Raw genomic sequence first — 23,755 nt, 5'->3', positions numbered from 1 at the left:
CGTTGAAGCACCTTGAAGATAAAAGGTACATTGTTAACTCAATAACAGAATTTGTTTACATAAGATAAAGTGATAATTTCTGAATACATATTCGCAATTTTCTACATTAAACAACAACTCTTGCCAGCAATCTAGACGGGTAGTCAGAAATTACGAGTTATCATTTTGCGTGTTCATGGCCCACTTCACTTGACTCTTCACATAAATACACATCTACCCTTCGTTCGTCGTCGTTCTCGATTTGACGTCATTTGCTTTTTAAAATAATAATTAAATTAGTATCCATGAGTAAAGTAAAGCAAAACAGACCATCAATAAAGCCATCTGAAGTAATAATCTGAAGCAACCATATAGTTCAAGGACTTTGACCCATTGGAAAAATTAAGAATTTGAGCTCCATTCCTATGTACTTAAAGAAATAAAGAAAAAACAAATTTTGATTTTTTTTCTAAATAATTGATAGACAATATTTCATGTCATGTAAGTGACCAAAGTGTATCCTACTGCCGTACTAAGTCGGTCAATAATGGAGCCCTTAAGCACATACATATAATAAGAAAACTGCATTAATGCATATTTTTAAACACTTTTTCTAACTTAATGAGTAATTTGTGAGAATTAACAGCTCAATGAAATTTGTTAAAAAAGCGATATAGTGACAAACAATGGAATAATGTACCTTCTAATTAAAGTACATAGAAGAATGAAAAATGCAAACAATCACAATTTTGGTAGAATGCTTAAATGACAAAAATTAATGAATATTTTTGTTACCTTCATCATCCTTGTCCACGCCGAGGATGTAAGCGCTTCTCAAGAGGTGACCCATTTCTCAAACCGTTACGATGCTGAATTTGCGCAAAAAATTAAGTGTACAAGGCGATTTTTAAGGTGTTACTTTTCTACATAGATATTGACTAAAAGCTACTCAATTACTATACTACGAAATAACAAGAAAACTCTGTAAAACTACTATTACATTGACTACCGCACTAGTCGGCTGCTAGCTATTCGGCTACATCTCTGCTGCAGAGATGAAACAATTCGCACTTTTGCTGTCGAAGAAAGCCCGCTCAATGTATTTCGTATCGTTACCGCTTTGCAAATGATGTAAACTGAGTGCTTACCGAAATTATAGGTTGCGTTAGACGGCAGAACAAGGAAACCGATAGAGTCGCGTTGAGTTCAGATTTTTATAAAGATAAAATTTGTGAAACAAAACATGGATTGCAGGCCTATTAAAAATATTGTTAATTACGTAGAATTATAACCATACAAAGAATAACCAGGAAACTTAATCATTGGCGAGAAGTATACCTTTTTTTAGTAATACAGTACATGTAATTTAAAAAAACATGATTTAGTAAATTTATCAAATAAGTACAAGTCACTGTTACTGTACCTACTGAACGAATTGTGTACCTACTAAATTGTAGGTACACAATTCGTTCAATAAAATTGAGTTCGTATAATAATAGAAAGAAATACTAGCAATAATTCTCCATGCATTTTACAAATCAAGTCGAGACTGTTGACTTAACTAGGAAACAATGGAGCTATCTACATACTCGCAGTCGCGACGAAAGCAAACAATAATTCTCTCAGTACGCAAAATGCTACCGTATATGTTGTACTGAGTTTTGTATCTGATGCGTACGACGAAAAGAGTTACGTCGAGATATTACTATTTTCGATTGATTGTTAAAAATGTGTTTGCTACAATGACACAAGTTTAACCAAACTGCGTGCCAAAAAAACGTGTTGACGTGATGCAATTATTAACATGTATCGGTTACTAATTGACGTCATATTTATAATCACGATTTTTTATTTATAAAAACATTAACATATATTTTGATATATTTAATATGTAGGCAATTCCTTTTAACTTAATTCCCATAAATGAGAAAATTTTGCTTAACTAACAAGTGATATTTTCATTGTTTTATATGTCCTAAATCCATTATGAAAGTAAAAAAAATGTTTTATATTATAGCTATGATCTGTGACAATCTTTTGATATTTATTGTTAGAAAGACGAAACGCAAAAGTAGAAAGACGTAAAATAAATAAATCGCGGAGACACTGATGTATTACTTAAACCCAATTGCGTCTAGGACCAAACAATTTGTCACGAATATCAAATTCCACGTAACGATTCCCATGTGTCAGGTTCGTATGATGAATATTCAAATAAATGTGATACACAAGCTGTTTCTCGCGACTTTGTCTACGTGAAATTAATAAAATAGTAAAAATATAGCCTATATTACTCAGTGATATAGCTTTTTAATGGTGCAAGAATTTTTGATTTTTTTCCAGTAGTTTGTGAGTTATTTTAATTCATACAAAAATCTAAATCTTTTCTCTTTATAACATTAGTATAAATATATTGATAGTCTCTAAGGTTTAGTTTTCACCTATCTTACTGCTTGCTAGAAATGCAAAAGTTTAGAGGATGGATGTTTGTTACTAACTATATCCAGAACAGCTCAACGGATCTTGCTGAATTTTGGTAAAGATTTAGAACAGAACATTTAGAGTACAATTTTCTTTTATTTTGCATAGACGGAGCGGCGGGGTACAGCTAGTATGGACTATATTTAAAAACCCCGACTGGGACATTTCCGAACTCCCGGTTTAGAGATATAGTGAATCTGCACTTTCTTAACTAAAAGTCTGAATTAAATCTACTAACTGCTTCTGTAATCCTGATATATCTTATATTCTTAACATACTGTTATGTGCGTTCATATTTATTTGACTGTTTCTTGTAAGAATAAAAAAAAAAAAAAGATGACACTATGTTAAATTGCGTCAACATTGCCAATCCTATATTTGCGGTGTAAAAGTTAATTGGGTGTGAAATGATGAAGGCCGCCATCCCGCGACGCTCCTTCCTAATACATTGAATTTAGGTCAATTTTCAGGATAGCGATCCTTTCGCCTCGGGAGTCGGGAGCCCTTCTTAAATCCACTTTTGAAAATTTGTTTCAATACGGTAACATACATTTCCATGTTTTTAAAAAATAAAAAGATAACATTTAAATCGTCCATAACTTGACTTTTAGCCTATCTATCCAGAGTTGCAAGTCAAACTAAAGTATATAGAGAAAGGGAAAAAAAGCAGGCCATTTTTTAGTAAAATGAAATTGAAAAAAAAAGTTGAAATATTAATTGTTAGTTGTAAAGGACATTATTACTAGTTGTAAGAAGTTTAATGTTAATAAGGACTATTATCGTCATTTCCGTTCTTGTAGAACCACTTAAAAAAACCCGTACAATTAGATGTTGTTTTGCTTTTTAGTTTCCATGGATACGAAGCTATACTAAATGTAAATTGTTTTGAAAATAGAAACGAAAATGTAGAAAGGTCAAGCGGAAAGTTTTGTTCGATACTAGTTTTATTTTTCAAGAACAAAATAATTTATAGTTTCGCATTTAATTTTATTTAAATTATAAGTTAGAGTAGTTTTTCCATAAAAAGTCTGAGGGACCATTTAGCGCGTGGCAAAAAATCGATTACTGACAATACAGGCTTTGGTTTGAAACAAGGGTTTCCGTATACGCAAAAAATAACAATGAATGACAATCCGCGACCCTCAAACATGCTTACGTACTTAACCCGCTCCACTTTTGCGCCATTCTCAGTATCTTATTAATGGATTAGATAAATATAGGCATACACAATATTTTATGTAACACTACCTGTTGTTACCGGCTACGTCAGTGCAGAATGAAAAATAATTATAGCCTAAGTGACTCCGACACGTATTTATAAGTTACCTTTTAGTCTAAGAGTCAGTTGATTCATACTTTTTGGAAATTACCCAGAATCTCCTGCTTATTTAAGCTACTTATTTTACTAAGCAATACGTTGCCACAAGTTGATAATAATTTTACGTCATATTTAGTAACTTTAAAATTACCCAGATTGATTAGGAGATGGTGCATAGAAAAAAAGTGTTGATTACTAAACTTCTTATTTAATACTACTCAAACCCATTTCAGCAAACATATAAACAATAGATTCCGTATTTATGTACATTGTGTACTCCCATGCACTTGCATACACTTCAATCAGTTTCTCATCTCTGCAGTGCGCAATGTTTTCTGCAATAAATTTAACAACTGTTTATATAATTGCGGAACAAAGGTCTCAAGAAGCATTTTGTTAGGCCGATGTCATTTTGTTGTATAGGGGAATGACTACATTAATGAAAAAGATTGATCTGGAGAATGATAAAGAAAATATGAATTGCTTTTAATACTATTAAAATATATGTAAAATCTACAAAGACACAGAAAGTGAAACAAACAGTGTTAGAGCCTTCTTCAACATTTGCATGAATGGGCTGACTTGCCCGGTGCAATACTACGACCACACAGAAAATAGGCGTAAAGTGGAAGCAATTCCGCGTTTCATCTGATGAGTATGGTGCCGGAGGCCTAATTTGAGTCCCTTTCCCTTTCCACCCTTTTCTTAAGAGGAAAGGATGAGAGGGAAAAGTGGATTTGACGGTGGAGGAAATGTATAGGAGGGGGAAATGTCTTCTTTAGGTAGGCAATGCATCTGGAATTGCAGATGTTAATGGGCAGTGGTCGTTTTCTATTTCAGTGGATTAGGTGGCCGCTTGCGCGTTTGCCACTAGTGATTTATAGTACTTCACTACAGATAATACAATACTATACTAGTCTCTTATCCTCAAGGGTAAGATATCTTATTGGTCTACAATTGCATTAATATACAGTTTTGACAAAACCTCCAGTTTTTACTGATAATGTTGCAGTCCTATATATATTACACATATAAAACTGTCCCAATATCAATACAATTTGACTTTTTAATTTTAATTACCTGTAATAATTTCTTTGAGTTCATACTCCTGGCCCAATGATGTGTACAAAGCCAGTACTTGAGCGGCAAAGTGTGGTGCTTGCCATGTGTTCATTACAGGCAAACCTGTTGTATGCAGCTTTGGTAACAATTGTACTTGTTTATTTATGATATCCACACCTAAAATAGAAAATAAGTTGTGCAAATTTAGAAAGCAATTATTGAATTACAGTGGAAGTGTTTACAGTAACATTGACTGACTATTGTAAGATTGCTAGATAACTGGCAGCTAAATAAACGGCCCACTTAGCCGATGTGACATCACAACCACATAGAAGATAGGTGTAGAGCCACTTACTATAAAAAGAAATACAATAAACATACTATAATTATAATAACACTTCATTAACTTTTGTTCGACATAAAAAACAAAATAACTACTCACTACTTTAAGCATGTTGAATATAGATATATTGTGGCAAGAATTATTCTTTTTAGACTTTTAATTAAATTGTAAGTAACATGCAGATAGTCTTACTTTCAACTATGTCCTTCAGTACATTTTTAGCTTCCACAAGATCCTCCATTAATCTTTTTAATTGTTGTGGGTAATAATCTTCTCGATACTCGTGTAATTTTAATGAACATATTAATCTTACGAATTCCGTCCCTTTCTCAATAACTCTAAACCATTGATTTAAAAGTCTATGTATGTTAGATATCTGCGTAAAAAGAGTTTTTACTACTCCCGTAGGGTCTTTGTTTGGCGTTAATTCTGAAATGACAAACAAAAACAATTAGGAATGGATAAGTTATATTCATATGTGGTAAGGTTAAGACACATTTTATGATAAAATACCTTTCGGTCCAAAAAATACCGACTCGGAAGTTTTCGTGGGTAATTTAGACATTTTGGTGTTATTTCATCAAACCTTCTTACTTTAACGAGAACTATCTTGTGTTATCTTTATCCTAAGCAAGGTAAAATTTACCAATTTTTTCTTTGAGATTATTGAATATTAATTATTTTGGGGAATATCTCAAAAATGTGACTTTGACAATGACAACTTGTCTTGACATATTCACTTTAGTCTAGAGACTTGTGGGAATATATGGCATCTAAACCTGAAACCTAAGCATAAATTAATCTTTAAACCTTAATAAAACTAAAATATTTGATGGGGAAAGTTAGCACATTCGATCATGTTTTTCTTCAATGCTCTGTTTAATTACTTTAACCAGTGACATAAACTATAGAAGTTGGCTTTGGCTTCAACCTAATCTGCGCAAAAGATTTATTAAAAAAAAATGGCTGTCAAACACAAAACACGTCAAAGTCAAAGTTGAACCAAAACGCTATTTGTATGTTTTGTATAATAATTTATAGTATTTATCTGATTTCAAAATATATGTTGTAGAAGAATCATAACTAAACAATTTAATAGCTCAGTTCAACTTTTGCATTTGTTATAATCTTCAAGAGTGTCATATTTCAATTTTAACTGAAATTATTGAAAATGTCGTGCCCAATACAAGATGTTGTGGAAGAAGATGCAGCCGATTTGCAATTTCCCAAAGGTAATACTTTTTGCATTGCAGAATATTCGGATTTTTTTAATTTATAATAATACCATTCTTTATTTTAGAATTTGAAAATGCTGAAACTTTACTAATATCTGAAGTGGACATGTTGTTAGAACACAGGAAGGCACAAAATGAATCAGCAGAAGAGGAGCAGGAATTTTCAGAAGTATTTATGAAGACATTGACATACACTAATATGTTTAAGAAATTTAAAAATAAGGAAACAATAGCTGCTGTTAGAAAGTAAGTTCTTTTTTACTGTTTAATAATATTATGTATTTTTCTAATAGTTAACATTTACTTTATAACCTGGAATTTGTCTATTACCATTTGTATTTACGTAAATAAAATATCTAAATGTTATGACATCATTATATTTTTATTTAAACAATTGATGACCATAGACTTCCACTTAAATTATCAAAACAATTGAACAGTACCATATTTACTTTCAGCCTCTTGCAGTCCAAGAAATTGCACAAATTTGAAGTAGCAAGTTTAGCAAACTTATGTCCAGAAACACCAGAGGAAGCAAAAGCTTTAATTCCATCACTGGAAGGTAGATTTGAGGACGAGGAGCTACGGATCTTACTTGATGACATTCAAACTAAAAGAAGCATACAGTACTGAATAAATACAATATAAATATTCTAATTAAATTTTTGGTTATCAATATCATGGTTTTCATTGTAGTAGATAAATAAATAAGTTTTCTGAAGCCTTCCAAAAAATTCCTACATACTTTTGTATCAACAGAAATGTGGACATCAGATATCTATAAGCAATAATACTTTATCCTACTGAGGTTCACATAATTTCTGTTAAACTAGTGTTAGATATTTCTACAAATGACTTCCTTTAAACTATAGACGGATGGCCATGTTAACAACACTTGTAAATTACTTTAAAACACAAACTGAACTCCAATGTGACAACGCAATATATCGAATGTTCCGTTGTGACGACTATTAAAACACTGAGCTTGTTGATGACTGTGCGCCGAGACTGCGACTGAGCCTGAGCCACTCCTTGCCATATATGTAATAAAACTATTCCCCACTATTCCTTCTGTTTCCTAATATTTTCCTAACAATATTGTTGTTTTAAATAAGGATAAATGTATGATTTGAGCACAGATTAACAAATAACTTTTAAGAATACAGAATATATCAAAAATAGTTAAAAAGCTAACACTAGTATCAGTCTTTAAAAAACTTTGTTCATAAAGTGAATTTGCAATTTTTGTTACATTTAATAATGATAAATGCAGGGAAGTGGGGTGAAATAAAAGATGAGAAATGTTAAATCAGTCTGTATATTGGATATGTCTGCAATACAGCAAGATACATTACAATGAAAACAGGTAAAAGTGATAAAATATTGGAAACAAAAATAGTAATTAGAATTTCTTCTCTGAAACAAAACTATAATAAAACCATTCTTATTATTACTTAAAATCGATACTATTATTATTTGATGTTAATTAATGCCTCTAACTGAGCGAGCCTTTTGTTTGACACCAAATGTAAAAAAACTAAGTGAATTTTTTTATCAATAAACCTCAACAATTTTTAGATAACTAAAACTCAACAATCCTTCGATAATTTCCTTAATTTCTAATTTTGTCGCCTAAACATTATTTATTAACAAAATGCCCAACAAAAGACTCGCCGGATTTATAAACTTATCTCAATGGGCACTTTTGGTTTAGTTTAAATGTTAGTATTTTAATCTAATATCGTAGTAATAAAACTTACAAACTTATTCATCTAAAAGCAAACTTGTTAACCATCTATAAAAGAACTATAAAATCTAAGGTACTAGCAAAGTTACTCTTATGGTACATTTCGCAACCTACCCTGAACATACAAAAATATGTACTTTAAAAAGTCAAGGCCGGGCGTGGGCGGCGGCGCGGCGTCGCAGCGTCGCGGGCGAGGCCGCCTGCGCCCGGGCCTCGTGCACATCGCGTGGCTCTAGTAAATCAATCAGTAAAGGGACCGTTTTATAGCACACATTTATTAACATCTAACATATTTTCGGGTCACCTAAAACTTACTAAACCTTAACTTAGGTAACGACATTCGGAAAGATAAATCCTAAATTACAACCTGGACCTGTGACGTAAATCTAAGTATTGTATGTATTAAGGTAGTCGAGTAAAGCATAGTAGTTGTTTCGGATCGCGTGGGGAGACTACATGCGCCACTGAAGCAGACAAGCAGCGCGAGTGCGGTCGCGCGCAACTAAACAATGATACGAGAAGGGCAAAGTAAACAGTCGAGGGTGACGATGTACACGGTTCCCTACATTACTTCATAGTTACAGCTAGATATTGCACTTATCTGAGAAAAACTACACAGAAATCCGGATTTTACTGAATACTGGCTCGGTTAATATTCCATATTTAATGATTTCGATTTTTGCGCAGCGTATTTATTACATATCCTACTGATGAATGTGTGAGTAAAACTGGCGTCGTAATACTAATGTCGTTTCCGTTAACCAGCCGACCGGTTTACAAAAACGTACTAATTCATTTGTACAATATGTCTTCCTAAGCACTGTTTTGTCGTTATTTCAAGTTTACTGAGTAGTCGAAAAATAAATGCGTTATAATTAGCGTAAATACGTCCTTGCGTGCCACAAGCCGGCGACTTCCCTCAATCATCAGCACCAACACGCTCTACAACTGACGCGCTCGGTACAGTCGCAGGCACAACCTGGCAGCTCTTATATCACCAACTTCTTTATCCGAGGAGTATATACAAGGAAGAACATGCATAACCCCTAAACTCTAATCAGACTGGGAATGGTTGTTTGCATACCTAACTTGTAATTAGATTTATATGGATTTTACAATATTTTCTTTTGTAGTAGTTTTGTCCACACAAAAAATAGTTTAGTTTACAAAAAAATCTTTTACACTAGATATTCTTATTGGTTACAGTATGTTAGCTGTTTGTTGTGGGAGTTTACTTTCTTGTATATACTTCATGAAGTTGACACCTGTACCGAAGTTGTAAAGCAACCATCTCAAGCTTACAAATGATTCACTTACATATCACATTCGTTTATTGAATAAATAATTAATAGATACATATACAATAATAATGAATATATACATATAGCAGCAACTTGAAAGTTTTACAATCACAATGTTTACATTTTTCAAATTCGGCATTGGTTTATAATAAGTGTGGCTCTCGATATAATTTTGATTTGAGCAATGTTATGATTTAAAATACTCTATACTCCAAAGGTGAGCCGTCAAAAATATATATTTGCCGTCGAATTTTTACAAAACGTTACAAAATAATAAAGCAGATCTAACTACGTTTTCAACTTTCTACATTATCAGTCTCGATGATAAAAATGCATTTTGGCCAAAATGAGAGATCCAATTGGCATGGTCCATTCTTTCCCTAAACAAACGATATTATATAGTGGCCGGCGAATCTCTGAAAATTTACTTACGTCATTTTGCCTGGATACATACGGTTAGAGCGTGAGGTGACTGTACCTTGTGTCACTTAGATTTATGTTCATTTTGTCATTCGTCAATATTTCTTTCCTTCGTTACCAGCCGTAGTCGCCGGTCACTATACGTCAACCAAACACCGTGTGTCCGTTATACCCGATACAGATACTTGACGTGACGTGTCGTGCCGGCGCAGACCACGGCTCTAAGTTTCCCAAATGATAAACATTTAAATAATTATTTTGTACACGACATCATTTCAAATAATACTTCCTTCGATCTAAAGCGTAGTATAACAAGTTTCTGGAAATATCTTTTAATATGTGTGTTTGTACTAACGATTTCATACGATAAAAACATACAGCAGCCGTACATACGTTGTAATACATTAAAAATTCAAATATTTGTCAAGTCACCTGTATCGAAAGTATGAGTATGGTTTTAAAATTATCAGTCTATCCTCTTAACGCTTTCCTCCGAGTCCCCGCGTATTTAAAGCTATCTCCGTTTACAAAATCAGCCTAACAATCGTATAGTCGTCACATTTTAATACATCCCTTACGACCCTTAAAAATTTTGGTCCAATTTTTTCTCTCTATAATCAATGGTAAACGTCAAATCATTCAAGAGTAAAATGAAAACCTAGAGAGAGGATTAGCTTCCGCAGTAAATATGAGATTATGTACATATTTTAAAAATATATGAGATCAAACAAATATTCCGTCACCTGACATTCCGTTCGAAAAATATGAGTAACCGATGAAAAAAACAATTAGACGTCTAGAAAAATAATCTCAAGTTTGAAAACTCGAGATGTTTACAATTATTTTTGTAACAAAAATATACATCCGGAATATGTTATTAACCAAACACATTTTAGAAATAAACTAATTCTGTAAAATAAAGATTGCTTTGGTTTTATTTGTCAGATTATATAAATAAGTTGTGACGTAACTGGCATGTTGCTATGGTGTGCAATGGACATCGTCATACAACACCCTTGCGCTCAATAAATTCCACACACCGATTCAATGGAAATTAAAACTTATTACGATTATTATTGTCACTACTGATTAAAGATGGCAAATATAACATCCATTTTAACGTACTAACAATTCTATACATCGAGTATAATTTACTTTCTTTGATATAACTAGTTTGCAGTGCTAATGAATATTACAGCTTGACAATGAATATAAAAATCCTCGACATGAGAAAATGTCAAGATTTTTATATTCCTGGTTAGGCCATAAAATAAAACATTACACGTTAACAAGATATTTGTACAGAATGTGTCCATCCACTGATCTCTCCAGCGTCTACAAGCCACGAAGTAAACTATCATTTAAGTCTCGTTAGATTTTATTTCGTAAACTTTGCACAAAGCATTGTGACGTCATCAAAGTTACGTGTCAAATGTACGAATTTTAAGTATATCAAAATGGTATATCTCTTTACTTTTCAGACTTTCGTTAGTCAACATTTTTTAAGATGCTAGTTTAATTGTTACAGATTCAATTTTCCATGTCCTCATAAATCTCACATGCAGTCAAAATTTAAGATAAATATGGCTAGAATCAGCTTAACTCATTAGTATCTTGGTTTGCTTAGGGATGTTTCTTACATACTTTGTGGTTGGTAAAAATTAATAATGTAAAAATGTATGAACGCGGAATTTTAAAAATTGTCCTATAAAATTTCAATTACAAGCGGAATTACTTGTCGCATGTCTAAATAAGATGTTCTTTTATAAAATAACTTCACAATTTAATGCACAAGCCATAAAAATACTATACATTTACTTTAAAAAACGATTCTAATCAGACTTTGATGTGGATGTATATGAAACATTAGCACTGCAATTTTGTCAGGTTTCGTGTTCCATTACTTCTATTGAGTACCAACTTTTTATGTAAACAGTTCGTTCACAAACAGGAAATTAAAAGCATAAGCACATCGCAATGGTTCCTATGTAAACTATTATATGTTTGAAACGCAAATTTTGTAAGACAGTCAACTATTTATACGATTAATTACGTTAAAGATACAGCAGACGAATATTTACATTTCTTTTTCTTTCTAAGATTACAACAAAAATTAATACAGAAATTTGTATTCAAAAAACACAAAACAAGTTACCAATCGCAAAATTGTGACTTACGATAGTTTATATAGGAGCCATCGAATTTTAAATTATTCACAACTACTTATAATACCTGCCATAGATCTTTGAGTCTCTGAAGTTAGCGTGTATAACTATCGTATATGTATGAATAAGACTACTGTTATCTCTTTAAAATCTAAAGTAAATGAGTGAGATGGCAATATTCTTGTGTTCGTGTGTTCAGTTGTTATGATAAAGTTCGCCGTTAAAATATATCGCGCGTTGACAAAGAATGAGACAAACATACGAAAGCTAAATGTGCGAAAGAGACGGAATAAATCTTTATATTTTACGCTGCAATGATATATTACTAACTTCAGACAACATAATCTCGGCGGGTATTTTACAATAATACTAAGTTAGTTATGAAGAACAAAAATATAAAACCGATTATATTTTACTTGTTAAACTTTTTGAAAGTAATTTATAACATTTGTATCTAATTGAACAATCTCTCAGTAAGTTGATATGCCTAATTCTCTTCTGTTTCGTCATATATTTTTAAATCTCCCATATATTTATTAAATAAAACTAAACTACTCAATAGAAATAAGGAAAATTGACATACTAAGTCGAGTTATTTCGCAATGACATCCTAATCTTGATCAACTTTGCTGAAGTGAAAAAACATTTTAAATATAAAATTATTCTCAATATCAATACAGCAATATTCCATTAAAAAGTCACAAATGTATCAAGATTAAGATGTTCTTCACAAAATACATAGTATTGCCAGTCAAATATTTTAACAGGCAACACTGTCATATGTAGTGTCACATCGGCGTATACTCCAAACTGTATTGTAAAGTTGTAACCTGAATAAAATGCTAATAAGAGTTTTTTACATATTCTCCCTAACCAATATTTCCGCTGTACATATTGCTAGATACAAGGAAAGTTATTGGTTTAAATTATTTAAAAAATAACATTAACATTGTCAAAACCTTTTGTGTTACAATTCGATGGAAATGAGATATTATATATACATCACTGGCTGGACAAGGTAATTTTTTGTCTGTGAATTTGTTTTAAAGACTTTTTTTAATAAGTCTGTAATTACAGCTTACGTATATTTAGATGTGTTTGTTATAATTTCTTATTACCACTGAATTCAAGTAAAAACTGGTTTACACCAGTTTAGGTGTTTTGAGGTTAGGGCTCTTAAACATGTGTATTTTCTATTAGCATTTTATCCAGAGTACAGGGTACCTGTGGAGTCAGTGCGTGGGGGAGGCGGAGGCGGAGGCGGAGGCGGGTGGCGGCGAGGGGGCGGAGGCGGGGGCGGGCTGCAGCGGCTGGAAGGCGGAGCCGAGCGAGGGCCGCAGCGTGAAGCCAGCCACGCTCGGCTTCATCATCATCGCCTCCGTGTACGCGCCCTCGCCGGCCTTCAGGTTCACCTGCGGAATTATAAGTGACATGTGTATAGATTCTATATTCACAAGTTTGGTAAACAATTTTGCATAATATATTCATACTTGGATGGATGGAGGGATGGATATTTGATACTAAATATCTCTAAAACAGCTTAAGGGATATGGATACAATTTGGCATAGATGCAGAATACGTTCTATGGTCTGGAAGAATATTACTTACTAAGTAAATATTAATATAACTCAGAACAACAATGGCTATGATATAAAGAAAAGTAAAATAAATTATATTATGACATTTGTAATGATTGATTCTCAATTTGATTTTTTTTCTTTAAAGGCAGGGGGGAAACACAAAAACTCGACAAGGGGTAGAGCACTAAAATAATTCTTCCGGCACATACTTTTGCGAAATATTCATAGAATAGGTAAATAAAATAAATACCTTCTCACAACCATCGGGAGGTTCACGAGCCAAAAATCGGTTTATCTGCGGCGAAGTGCCGAGTTTTGATCCGTCTAGATCAGGGGATGAGCAAACACTGCCACCTGGAAGGACAATAAGAAACAATATTAAAATTAAATAACTCACTTGCCTTATACTAAAAAACAAACAAAAACCAAATTATTCACTTCAAAAAGCAAATGAATGATGTAATGGAATTAATAATTAATAACACTAAATATATTCCTCTGGCCTGACTTATTTGCTTGAAGACAGTTGCCAATCATTGTTGCTATATTTAAAAAATAAACAATTATCTTCCACAAACCTCGTAACCCTTGTCCCCAATTTTGTATATCATCCAGTCTTTCAATTAACAAGCCAGAGAATTATCGTTGGCAAAAATTCATTTATCATCTAATAACAAGCAATAATCCATAAAAAAACCGACTGACAATATGCCACTAAAGAATATGAAAATGACATTTAGCCATTAGATGTCACAATGGACATACATACTCAAGAAATTACATTTGACAGTCGTAAAAGCAAATAAACAGTATGGACATGCGGGTATAAAGGTGTATGTACGGTGCATGTAAGTCTAGTCTGAATTGCGAGGGGTTATCATTAAGCAGTATGTTTCTTTATAGACCTGCTGCTAGTAGCTCCGCGGAGCCCGCACTGGAGAGTGACCCTCGCGATGGAGGATCTATGCCCACAAGCCAGTTTGTTACTTGTCATATTTAATAAAGCACATTTTCTATCAACTACATCTCTACAACATTTAAACAACATAGACTAACAGCCTTCCATAAATTAAGTTACTAAATTATAATTTTGGGATCGGTCAAACAACGTTTTTTTATTGTACACCTTTGATTTAACTTACACTCTTGATTTAATTCTTATCATCATTAAAAGAATAGAGAAAGTGGATAGCTTTTTATTAAAACATATGCAACAGGTGGGCAATAACAATTGGAGTACAAACATTTCAATGCATAAGAAAACAGTTAAGGGTCAGAAGAATAGAAAATGCAAATATAATCCATAGATCGGAAAAATGTTTGGTATTAACAGTAGATAACAGAAATGTATACAACAGCAGCATATGTGTATGTGTTGTAATTAAAGGTATTCACCTGAGGAATGGGCCGTATGACAGAGATCATGCGGGGTCTGTGTATTTACGGAGCGTCGTAGTAATTCCGCGAGTGGAGCACGATGGCCCTCTGGTGTCACCTGGAATAAATATTATTCATCTAAAAGAAACTTGAATAAGAAACTAATGAAATAGACACAAACTTAAATTAGTTAGAAGACATTGCATGGATGGACCTTTGAGATACTCGCAATATAGATTAGTCAAAAATCTATATTTATAAGATTTACACACCAGGAATTATGAAATTGAGGTATTTCGTCATATTGAAAGTTACATTCAATTTAAATAAGTCACCTTATCTCGTAGCCGATCAAGATGTGGAGTCTGAGTGCCGCTGGCCGGGCATAGGACAATCCGTTCAATCTCTTGATTTAGTCCCTCAACTGATGAACGAGCTGCCCTAAGCGGTACACCGCCGGTTCCAAACCGAGACCCTTTGCAAATTAAAAAATAATTATTATAGTTATATTAAATTCTACAAATATACTTGATGTTAAGTGTATTTAACTCATATATTTAAGTTATGGATTTTGTGTAAGGTTAGACAAATCTAAAATGTTGTGTTAAAATTAGAAAAAAAAGTGTAACTGGATTTCATATCTCATAATAAAAAAAATTACAACTCAGTGTCCAATATTGGGCATTAAAAGGCAGTTGAAGCAACAAAAAAGAAATAAACATCTATACTAATATAATATTAAAGGGGAAAGATTTGTGTTTTTGTTTGTATTGAGATAACTCAAAAATTACTTATCCAATTTCAAAAATATTTGACCATTAAAAAGCTACATTATCAGTGAGTAACATAGGCTAAATTTTTTAATTTCATGTGGACAATTTGCAACAACACCTAATAATAATAGAAACCTATGCATGACACTTACAAAATCCAGGGCTCATTGTGTTGCCAGAGAAATCTCCAGATGCGGAAGCCTTATGTGGTCTCTGTAGACGACTGCGCAGGAATCGATCCAGCTTATCATCCTCAGAGCCTCTCGATGAACGACCAGATGCTCCACCACCTTCATCAGTCTACACAATGTAAAAATATATGTAGTGGCGAAACACAATATTATTAAAACATACTGTAAATTACAGATAACAAAATACAATACAAAGATGCACCCTCAGATTTACAGTGCACAAACATGTTTTAAACTGCATACTTTCGTGAAATACACTTCATATTTGGTATATGAACAATGAAAATCAATATCTATATAGCTAAATAACAAAGAAGTCCGTAAAAAACATGCTTAATAAATACAGTTGGTCCAAAAAGGGTTAAAACAATCACAACCACAGATAGTTACTTTTACCTAATGGACCAACAGGTATATAAAATTCACAGTAACTGGTAACACAAACATGTAAAAGTCAAATAAAGAAATTATAGTATTGTGAGTAGTCTTACTTGAGTTGATTTATCAACTTGTAGTTGACCAGCATGCAGATAATAATCTCTAGACCATTGTCCTTTGTGATAGAGAGTATCAAGGGATGCTGTTCGTCTGATTACACTTGCACCAAACCTTCCTTTACCTATAATGTTATTTAATTCATGTTTACGTTATAAACATTTATTAACATACATTTAAGTAAGTATTTACTAAACAAATATGCAAAAACTAACATTTCAAATAATAAATTTAGCAAATTCACAAACCTTTGTAATTGACAGCACCAGGACTGCGTTGACCAGAAAGTGCATGGTCAGGTGATATTCGACGCCAAACGTTCGTAGGTGACAGGGTCGGACTATTACCAGAATTTTTCTTAAATCCACCACTCTGTTTCATCACTGAAGACACGGGCAGGGTTGCTCTCATCGGCCCCTGCTTGCTGACTGGACAGTCTGATTGTTTCCGAACACGGCCCGACATCTTCTTTTCTTTTAAAGTTTCACGGTTTTATACACTTTGTGATAACACTTAAAACAACATTAAAGTTCACAAAACACCAGCGTCCAACAAAATATTACACACCGAGGACGCCGCACGGCTTCTTTGTAGAGGGAATTGTTAGGCCCTGGAAATCAACTGTGTTACGTGCAGCTGCTATCTTATAAGTATACGATCCAATAACCGGTAAGTCTGTTACACTATTGGAGACTATAAAGTCATCGTACGCGGTGTTCGTGTCGCACTTATATGATAAAACAGAATTCTATCAAACTAGTCACATTTTTTCTGCACTACAATGGATGAATGAATAAATCTGACAGATGACATGGGACATCGCGCCATTCCTTGATTCTCTTCATACCATTAATTTTAAAGGTAACTCTTATCTAAGCAACAAAGAAAAACAAAATAACATTAAAAATTGCGTCCTACTGACTAAAACGAAACAATTTATAACTACTCGTTGGCATTGCAATTAACAGCTGATTACTCCGCCATGACGGATTATCTATAGTTAGTTTATCAATTTGGCTATGTGAAATGTTGCTAGAAAGGTGTAAACAAAAATATTTTATATGCCAATAAATAGGAATCCATAAACAAATTGAAAAATCGTTCATTTCTTTAATAGTTATAATATTTGATAAAATATTTGTCATCATCATCATCATCTTCCTTATCGTACTCCCATAAGGTCGGCGCAACAGGTTTTTGTCAAGCACATAACTCATTATCCGTCCTCTTACCTCTTAGTCATCACATCCTTCTTAAACATATCACCTTTCACCCATTCCATCCGTCTCTTTCCAGGTCTACCTCACCGGTGTACCTCTGCACACTCAAACTAACGTTCTTCTTAAATAACACTGCATAACATGCGATTCATCCCTCCTAACATGCTAACCTTACTCTCCTTAATTTGACTACCACTGGAGCCACTCTCAAACTTCCTCTAATAAACTCATTTGTATATTCATGTATGCTCCATAACTTACTGTAAAAGTAAATGAAAATGATGTATAACAATTGTTTTATTTTTGTAACAATAGTATTTTGTTTAAAAAAGTGCTTTTTAGTTTTTTAGGTTCAGAAGCTGCTTGACCTGAAGGGCTGCAGTTTTTCCACCAAATTATTCAGAAAACTTCACGCCTATCTGCCAAGAGATCGTTACATTTCACGAGTTCTCTCAGGAACGGATGTTAGAGCTCCACTACTGTTTGTGCCTTTTATATATCAAGGAATAAAAAAATAAACACATAACTAGATATTATTATAATTTATTAAACATTCCAAACAGTGCCTAATACACTGATTCATGACACATTTGTTCACATTGGAATGATTATACATAATTGTTAAAGATATTTCATATTGAATAAAGTGTAACCGAATAACAACCAAGAAAAATTTAACAATAACATATATGACCTAAAATAAGATGTCTACATAGAAATAAAATTATATTAACTTAATTTTAACTATGAATAAAAAACAAATATCACAAATAATAACGTAAATTATGGGATGTTTTTCCATCAAGTTGAATAAATTGCTTGGTTAAATGTTCATGTGGTGGGGTTTATTTAAGACATATTGTTTAGTTGATAATGATTCTGTTATTCGCCTTTGTCATAAATCATTTGGGTGTGATGACAAAGCACCGCACTAGGCGCTTGTAACACTTAATTTATTGATTCACTATATTATTTTTGACATCAATATTTTAGTTAATCAATAATTGTAATTGAAAATAGTTCACCAGGTCGCCTTTTACCCAAACCCTTTTATGAAGTATAAGACAGTAAATAAGTAATACCTTTCGCTAATTAAATACATAAAATAATAACTGTACTTAGTTTATTTCAAGTCAAGCTTTTATAAATCTTGTTTTAATAAACATAAGTTCGACTGTCGAAAATCATACACAGACTTACCAACAATATAAAAATCTTGGCTTGTGGTTACGCAATCGGCTTTCTTATTGGATCACGTTTGGTTTATGATTTTTTTTTCTCAATATGGCGAAGTTTTTTTATATTCCTGTTCACGTTATAGAAAATTATACTTTTATCCCACTTATTTTCATGAAAATATAGATATACAAATATTGTATTGTTAAGGCAGTGGAAACTCACAGTATAATCAAATACTGTACATAATTTTAAATTTCTCCTTTCTAATAAAGATCAAGCACAATATATCTTTATGTCTTTTCATACAGGTGGTATTGTATTTTATGTACATAAGAAACTTAAAATACATAAATAAATATAATAAACACAAACCGCATTTTCACTTCTACAATACTTATCAATATAATTTCTTATGTTTACACCATTATGTTCTCACCTTAATAAGGGTGAGTCTACAATATGACACCAAGAAGACATCATCCCTTTCATTATTGAATTTCAAGGGAATAAAAACATAAAAGAAAAGCAATCACTTTCAAATAGTAGCCACTTAAAATAACAATAGCATAAAGTACATAATATAATTATAATTTAGACGAAAAACAAAGGTATAAGCCATTATAACCAATAAATTTTTAAAAACCCATGGTGACGTACATCAATTTCAAAATTATTTAATAGTTTAATGGTAAAATAATAGTAATAAAGCAAACAATAGTGCTTATTAACATGGAAACACTACGAATATAATAATTATTACACCATAATTATATTATGTTGGGTTTAATCTAACTGTTGCCCGCAACTTCGTCCTCATGGAGATGAATATTAAATTCACAAATTCTCTAAAGATACTTCAAAATAAAACCTTGCGTGCAAAATTTAATAAACTTATATTACTCCTGGATATATGGGTTACTTTATTTAAGTCCCGTAAAAATCGGTCCAGCCGTTTCAGAGAATACTTGGAACAAACATGGGCTTGCAGACAAAAAAAGTACCGTAAACACAAACACTTCTCTTTTATTTGTAAATAAATAGATTGAACCAAAAACAATTTTGTAGATAGACTTTTATAATAAACAAATGCATTAATGAATAACGGGGTTTTTAACTGAAAATTAAATGCGAACAGAGATGAAAACCAAAATACAACATTTTTTTGTTTAGAACACAAAGTTATAGTAGTCTGCCTATTCCTTTTGTGATGTATGAATTCTTAAAGATAAAAGATGATTAAGATTCGGAGGTACTTGGTTCAGTTTGAGCAATCTTCATCCTCTGTTCCGCGATCCATTTATGGATTCTCTCCTTTAGTTCAGTGTTGGACTTCACTTGGTCCATGGATAGCGGAGAACGGTTAAATGGATCGGATTGATCACTCAGAAGATGTCTGAAAAGTAATAATAATTTGATTTAGTGCAATTCGTATTTAATTACATAGGATGTCAGCAATCACAGTTTATTTTTAAATAATTCTTTTTTTTAATAAAAGTCCTATACTTACGACACATTGGATAACAATTAAATTTACCATGGCAATGTTTCTTTGATGTTCTTTAAGGTACAATTTTTGTCCCTTTACCGCATGATGATTTTATCCAAATTATTTACTCCCAAAGATTAACAGCGTGAAAATATATAGCCTAAAGCATGTAAGTGTAGGGCTTTTTATTTAAAAAAGATTATTCAAAAACATACTGTGATTACTAACATCCTACGTAACCAAGTATTGTGCATTTAAGCTCTTTATAGAAGTTAATATAGAAGTGTAGATATGCTGTGTTTACTGCAGTCCTACTTAACAAAGTGTGTTAACGTTTTATTATATTAGTATAAATTAAATTATATATAGACTAGATTTTGCACGCGACTTCGTCCGCCTGGAATTAAAAAAACAAAAGTAAGTAGCCTATATGTTTTTTCGGACTATCCGTTACATCTATACCAAAATTCATATAAATCAGTTCAGCCGTTCAGACTACAACCTGTAACATCCATCCATCCATCTAAACTTTGACATTTATAACATGAAGTAAGATGTACCTGGCGATGGTGGTGCGGTCGACGGTGGTGCGCGAGCTGGGCAGCAGCACTGGGTCCAGCATGAGGGTGCTCATAATGGGGTCGAGGAAGTCGTCTGGCGCGTTGGCAAGCAGCTCCTCGTCGCGCCGCCGCTGCACCGCCAGCGCCGCCACGCGCGCCGACACCTCCTGCAGCGAGCTGATCAGACCGCCGCCGCCGATGCGCACTGGAACACCAACACGGATACTTTATACTTTTTTTTTTTTTTATAACATAAGGTGGCAAACTAGCAAGCGGCCACCTGAATCCGCCAAAATGGCGAAGCAACCGCTGCCCATAGACATCCGCAATTGCAGATGCGTTGCCTACCCTTATCCGACGGCGGAGGAGACGCACATAAAGGGGATATTTCCCCTTCCTATGCATCCCCTCCACTGTCAAATCCACTTCCTCTACCAATTCTCTTCTTGTAATAAAAGGGTGGTAAAGAGAAAGGGACTAAAATTAGGCGTCCGGCACCTCACTCACCAGACGAAACTAGGAATTGTTTCCATTTCACGCCTGTCTTCTGTGTGGTCGTGGTATTACACCGGGCGTGCCGGCCCTGCAGTGCTAAGATATTAAAGCGGGCACTACCACTGTTAAAACTAGCGCTGTTACTTCTATAAAAAGGAATGATTTGTATTTTTATATGTATTGAAATAACTCAAAAACTACTGGGCTGATTTCAAAAATTCTTTCACCATTAAAAAGCTACGTCTTCAGTGAGCAACATACTGGTTAGCATATCGATTTGGGACTTCCATATGTTTAACAATCATTTAAAATACTTTATTGTAAAATAAAAATTATAAAATAAAAAATTAACAAATTATAAAATAAAAAATTAACTATAACTATTCTGCGTTCATCAGCTACCTTTCCATTAAAGTTCCGACAAAATTGGTCTAACCGTTTCGGATATTACAGGTAACATACGTAAGAAATGTTTACAAATTAGACAATTCTCATGTAGAATGTATTTTTTTTTAATATTACATACAGATATTTTAAGTTTTACCTAGGACAGTTTCAGCTAGTGAGAATAGCTGCGGCGAGTAGGACCTGCCGTCGTCGGAGACCGCGGCGCAGAAGCGCTCGTTGCCGCCCAGCTCCACGTACATGCGGCAGATGTCCATCACCGTGTTGGCCGGCTCGAACTCGAACTCCTTCATGTCTTTCACCTGGAAACATGCTTTATTATAGAAATATAGAAGACTATTAGTAAAAATTATACTACTATGGTTTTTAATTATCTTGGTTATTCAAAGTCATCGGCAGGCTGCGAAGTACCCTCCTTCTACATTCATTTACATCTTATACCTAAAATTGTTTTTTGAAGAATGGCTCGTAAAGTTTAGAACTATCAAGATATATGAAGACTATATCTGAATTAAGTTTAATTAATTCTAACAAACTGTAACATAAATAAAAACATAGGTACTTAAAATATACTATCACAAAACCATACTTGTGTTGTACCCACAGTTTTTTTGTATGTTGAATTGGGTGGCAATTACATAGTGATTTTCTGGAGTTGAAACTACTCCACCAATTTAACTTTATGTATTTTTAAAATCGCAACATTTATTTTCTAAAAATTAAAGCTTCCATCATACAAATCTTTCATTCTTTGATCAAGGTTGCGAGAGTGTAGTAAATGCGGGTGACACAGAAACAGCAATGAAATGAATATTTGTTAGTGAAAATTTTAAATGATCAAACCTTAAAATTCTTCTTATTAGGTCCAACGAGGTGTAGTAAGAAGTAGTTAAGCATGGATGCGATGCGGTCGACGAGCGTGGGATGGCAGAAGAGGTAGGGCGCGTGCGCGGTGAGCCGCACCAGCGTGCGCACGGTGTCGCGTCCCAGGATGTTGTCGAAGCGCGCCAGCATCCCAATGTGGGACAAGTTGGACAGTATCTGCTCCCGCTCCTGCGCTGGGATGGTCTTCCACTCATCTGATACTCTGAAATATTATATTTACACTTATTACTGTCGCATAAACTCCGTCAAGGTACTATTAGTATTTTTATAGAGATTATTACAGAGTCGCGGGCGTAAGCTAGTTTATAATATTAGTGACATGACAAAAATCACTTGTGTATGAGTAAACACTGAATAAACGTTAATATATTTAATTTTCACTACTTGCGACTCCTTCTACATGGAATAAAAAAAATGTATGCTTCCAGACCATTCTCTACATCTATGCCAAATTTCATCGACATCCGTTCAGCGGTTCAGCTACAAACTCTAACAAAGATTCGCATTTATAATATTAGTATGATTATACGTATGATATGGTATAAAGTGTGTGGTATACTGACTGCAGGGTCTGCAGCTTGCGTATCTGCGCCATGTTGTTGAGCGCCTCGTCCAGTAGGAAGATGGCGTCGTTGATGAGCAGGTTGACGAAGCGCAGGAACAGCGGCGGGTGCACCGCCTCCATCTTCGCCTCCGCCTCGCGCGCCAGCTTACTACAACAAGCAAAAAACAACGTTTTATTATACCTATAGACCGAACTACCTATTAGTTATTGTCTAAATTGAGCGACTACGTCTATGCAGAATTAAAAACTTAATTAGTAGCTTATGTGTTCTTCCAGAATATATCCTACATATATACTAAATTTTAACGAGAACTGCTTAACCGTTCTGGAGATATAAACAACAACATCCATTCATCTAAACTCTCATTTAAGCAAGAGACACATATCTATAGTTGTAGTGCCCGCTTTAACGTCTTAGCACTGCAGGGCCGGCACGCCCAGTGTAATACCACGACCACACAGAAGACAGGCGTGAAATGGAAGCCATTCCGT

At 33.6% G+C, this 23,755-nt stretch overlaps 5 protein-coding genes across 5 annotated transcripts in view; 1 reads left to right on the top strand and 4 right to left on the bottom strand.

Annotated features, from left to right (window-relative positions):
* The window catches only part of LOC106108555, a 50,193-nt gene extending 49,079 nt beyond the window's left edge, over window positions 1-1,114 (bottom strand). Inside the window, exon 1 of the mRNA XM_013289761.1 lies at window positions 775-1,114. Coding sequence (XP_013145215.1) covers window positions 775-829 — 55 coding nt within the window. The 5' untranslated portion in view covers window positions 830-1,114. The remainder of the gene's footprint in view (window positions 1-774) is intronic.
* Window positions 1,115-3,966: 2,852 nt separating this feature from the next.
* LOC106108556 lies at window positions 3,967-5,887 on the bottom strand. The gene is made up of 4 exons (XM_013289763.1): window positions 5,697-5,887; window positions 5,376-5,612; window positions 4,859-5,017; window positions 3,967-4,113 (listed from the first exon to the last, which is right to left on the bottom strand). The coding sequence occupies exons 1-4, from the start codon at window positions 5,746-5,748 to the stop codon at window positions 3,983-3,985; spliced, it is 579 nt and encodes a 192-aa protein (XP_013145217.1). The 5' UTR covers window positions 5,749-5,887; the 3' UTR covers window positions 3,967-3,982.
* Window positions 5,888-6,162: 275 nt separating this feature from the next.
* Window positions 6,163-7,096, top strand: LOC106108557 (DNA-directed RNA polymerase II 16 kDa polypeptide). Its single transcript, XM_013289764.1, has 3 exons — window positions 6,163-6,415; window positions 6,484-6,664; window positions 6,877-7,096. The coding sequence occupies exons 1-3, from the start codon at window positions 6,355-6,357 to the stop codon at window positions 7,049-7,051; spliced, it is 417 nt and encodes a 138-aa protein (XP_013145218.1). The 5' UTR covers window positions 6,163-6,354; the 3' UTR covers window positions 7,052-7,096.
* Window positions 7,097-7,722: 626 nt separating this feature from the next.
* On the bottom strand, window positions 7,723-17,475 carry LOC106108558 (glucocorticoid-induced transcript 1 protein-like). Its single transcript, XM_013289766.1, has 7 exons — window positions 16,717-17,475; window positions 16,465-16,592; window positions 15,935-16,082; window positions 15,345-15,484; window positions 15,028-15,127; window positions 13,883-13,986; window positions 7,723-13,463 (listed from the first exon to the last, which is right to left on the bottom strand). Exons 1-7 carry the CDS (start codon window positions 16,931-16,933, stop codon window positions 13,284-13,286), a joined length of 1,017 nt encoding a protein of 338 aa, XP_013145220.1. The 5' UTR covers window positions 16,934-17,475; the 3' UTR covers window positions 7,723-13,283.
* A 1,012-nt stretch (window positions 17,476-18,487) lies between these two features.
* LOC106108438 (ubiquitin conjugation factor E4 A) overlaps window positions 18,488-23,755 on the bottom strand; it is an 11,931-nt gene continuing 6,663 nt past the window's right edge. The window contains exons 13-17 of the mRNA XM_013289604.1: window positions 23,262-23,469; window positions 22,657-22,900; window positions 21,953-22,115; window positions 20,914-21,118; window positions 18,488-20,260 (exon numbers count right to left, since the gene is read on the bottom strand). Coding sequence (XP_013145058.1) covers window positions 20,104-20,260; window positions 20,914-21,118; window positions 21,953-22,115; window positions 22,657-22,900; window positions 23,262-23,469 — 977 coding nt within the window. The 3' untranslated portion in view covers window positions 18,488-20,103. The remainder of the gene's footprint in view (window positions 20,261-20,913; window positions 21,119-21,952; window positions 22,116-22,656; window positions 22,901-23,261; window positions 23,470-23,755) is intronic.

This window comes from Papilio polytes, unplaced genomic scaffold, assembly GCF_000836215.1.
Source record: "Papilio polytes unplaced genomic scaffold, Ppol_1.0 DF821511.1, whole genome shotgun sequence".
Classification (NCBI taxonomy): domain Eukaryota; kingdom Metazoa; phylum Arthropoda; class Insecta; order Lepidoptera; family Papilionidae; genus Papilio; species Papilio polytes.
This window is presented reverse-complemented; position numbering and strand designations above follow the sequence as displayed.

What these genes read in the sequence shown, in the direction of transcription:
- LOC106108558 (XM_013289766.1), bottom strand. Translation starts at nt 16,933, where the DNA reads ATGTCGGGCCGTGTTCGGAAACAATCAGACTGTCCAGTCAGCAAGCAG. An exon ending in AAGTTGATAAATCAACTCAA is followed by an intron (nt 16,083 to 16,464) that starts GTAAGACTACTC and finishes TACATTGTGTAG; the next exon opens with ACTGATGAAGGTGGTGGAGC. An exon ending in CACAATGAGCCCTGGATTTT is followed by an intron (nt 15,485 to 15,934) that starts GTAAGTGTCATG and finishes TAATTTGCAAAG; the next exon opens with GGTCTCGGTTTGGAACCGGC.
- LOC106108556 (XM_013289763.1), bottom strand. Translation starts at nt 5,748, where the DNA reads ATGTCTAAATTACCCACGAAAACTTCCGAGTCGGTATTTTTTGGACCG. An exon ending in GGTATTTTTTGGACCGAAAG is followed by an intron (nt 5,613 to 5,696) that starts GTATTTTATCAT and finishes TTGTCATTTCAG; the next exon opens with AATTAACGCCAAACAAAGAC. An exon ending in ACTGAAGGACATAGTTGAAA is followed by an intron (nt 5,018 to 5,375) that starts GTAAGACTATCT and finishes TTTCTATTTTAG; the next exon opens with GTGTGGATATCATAAATAAA.
- LOC106108557 (XM_013289764.1), top strand. Translation starts at nt 6,355, where the DNA reads ATGTCGTGCCCAATACAAGATGTTGTGGAAGAAGATGCAGCCGATTTG. An exon ending in CGATTTGCAATTTCCCAAAG is followed by an intron (nt 6,416 to 6,483) that starts GTAATACTTTTT and finishes TCTTTATTTTAG; the next exon opens with AATTTGAAAATGCTGAAACT. An exon ending in ACAATAGCTGCTGTTAGAAA is followed by an intron (nt 6,665 to 6,876) that starts GTAAGTTCTTTT and finishes ATTTACTTTCAG; the next exon opens with CCTCTTGCAGTCCAAGAAAT.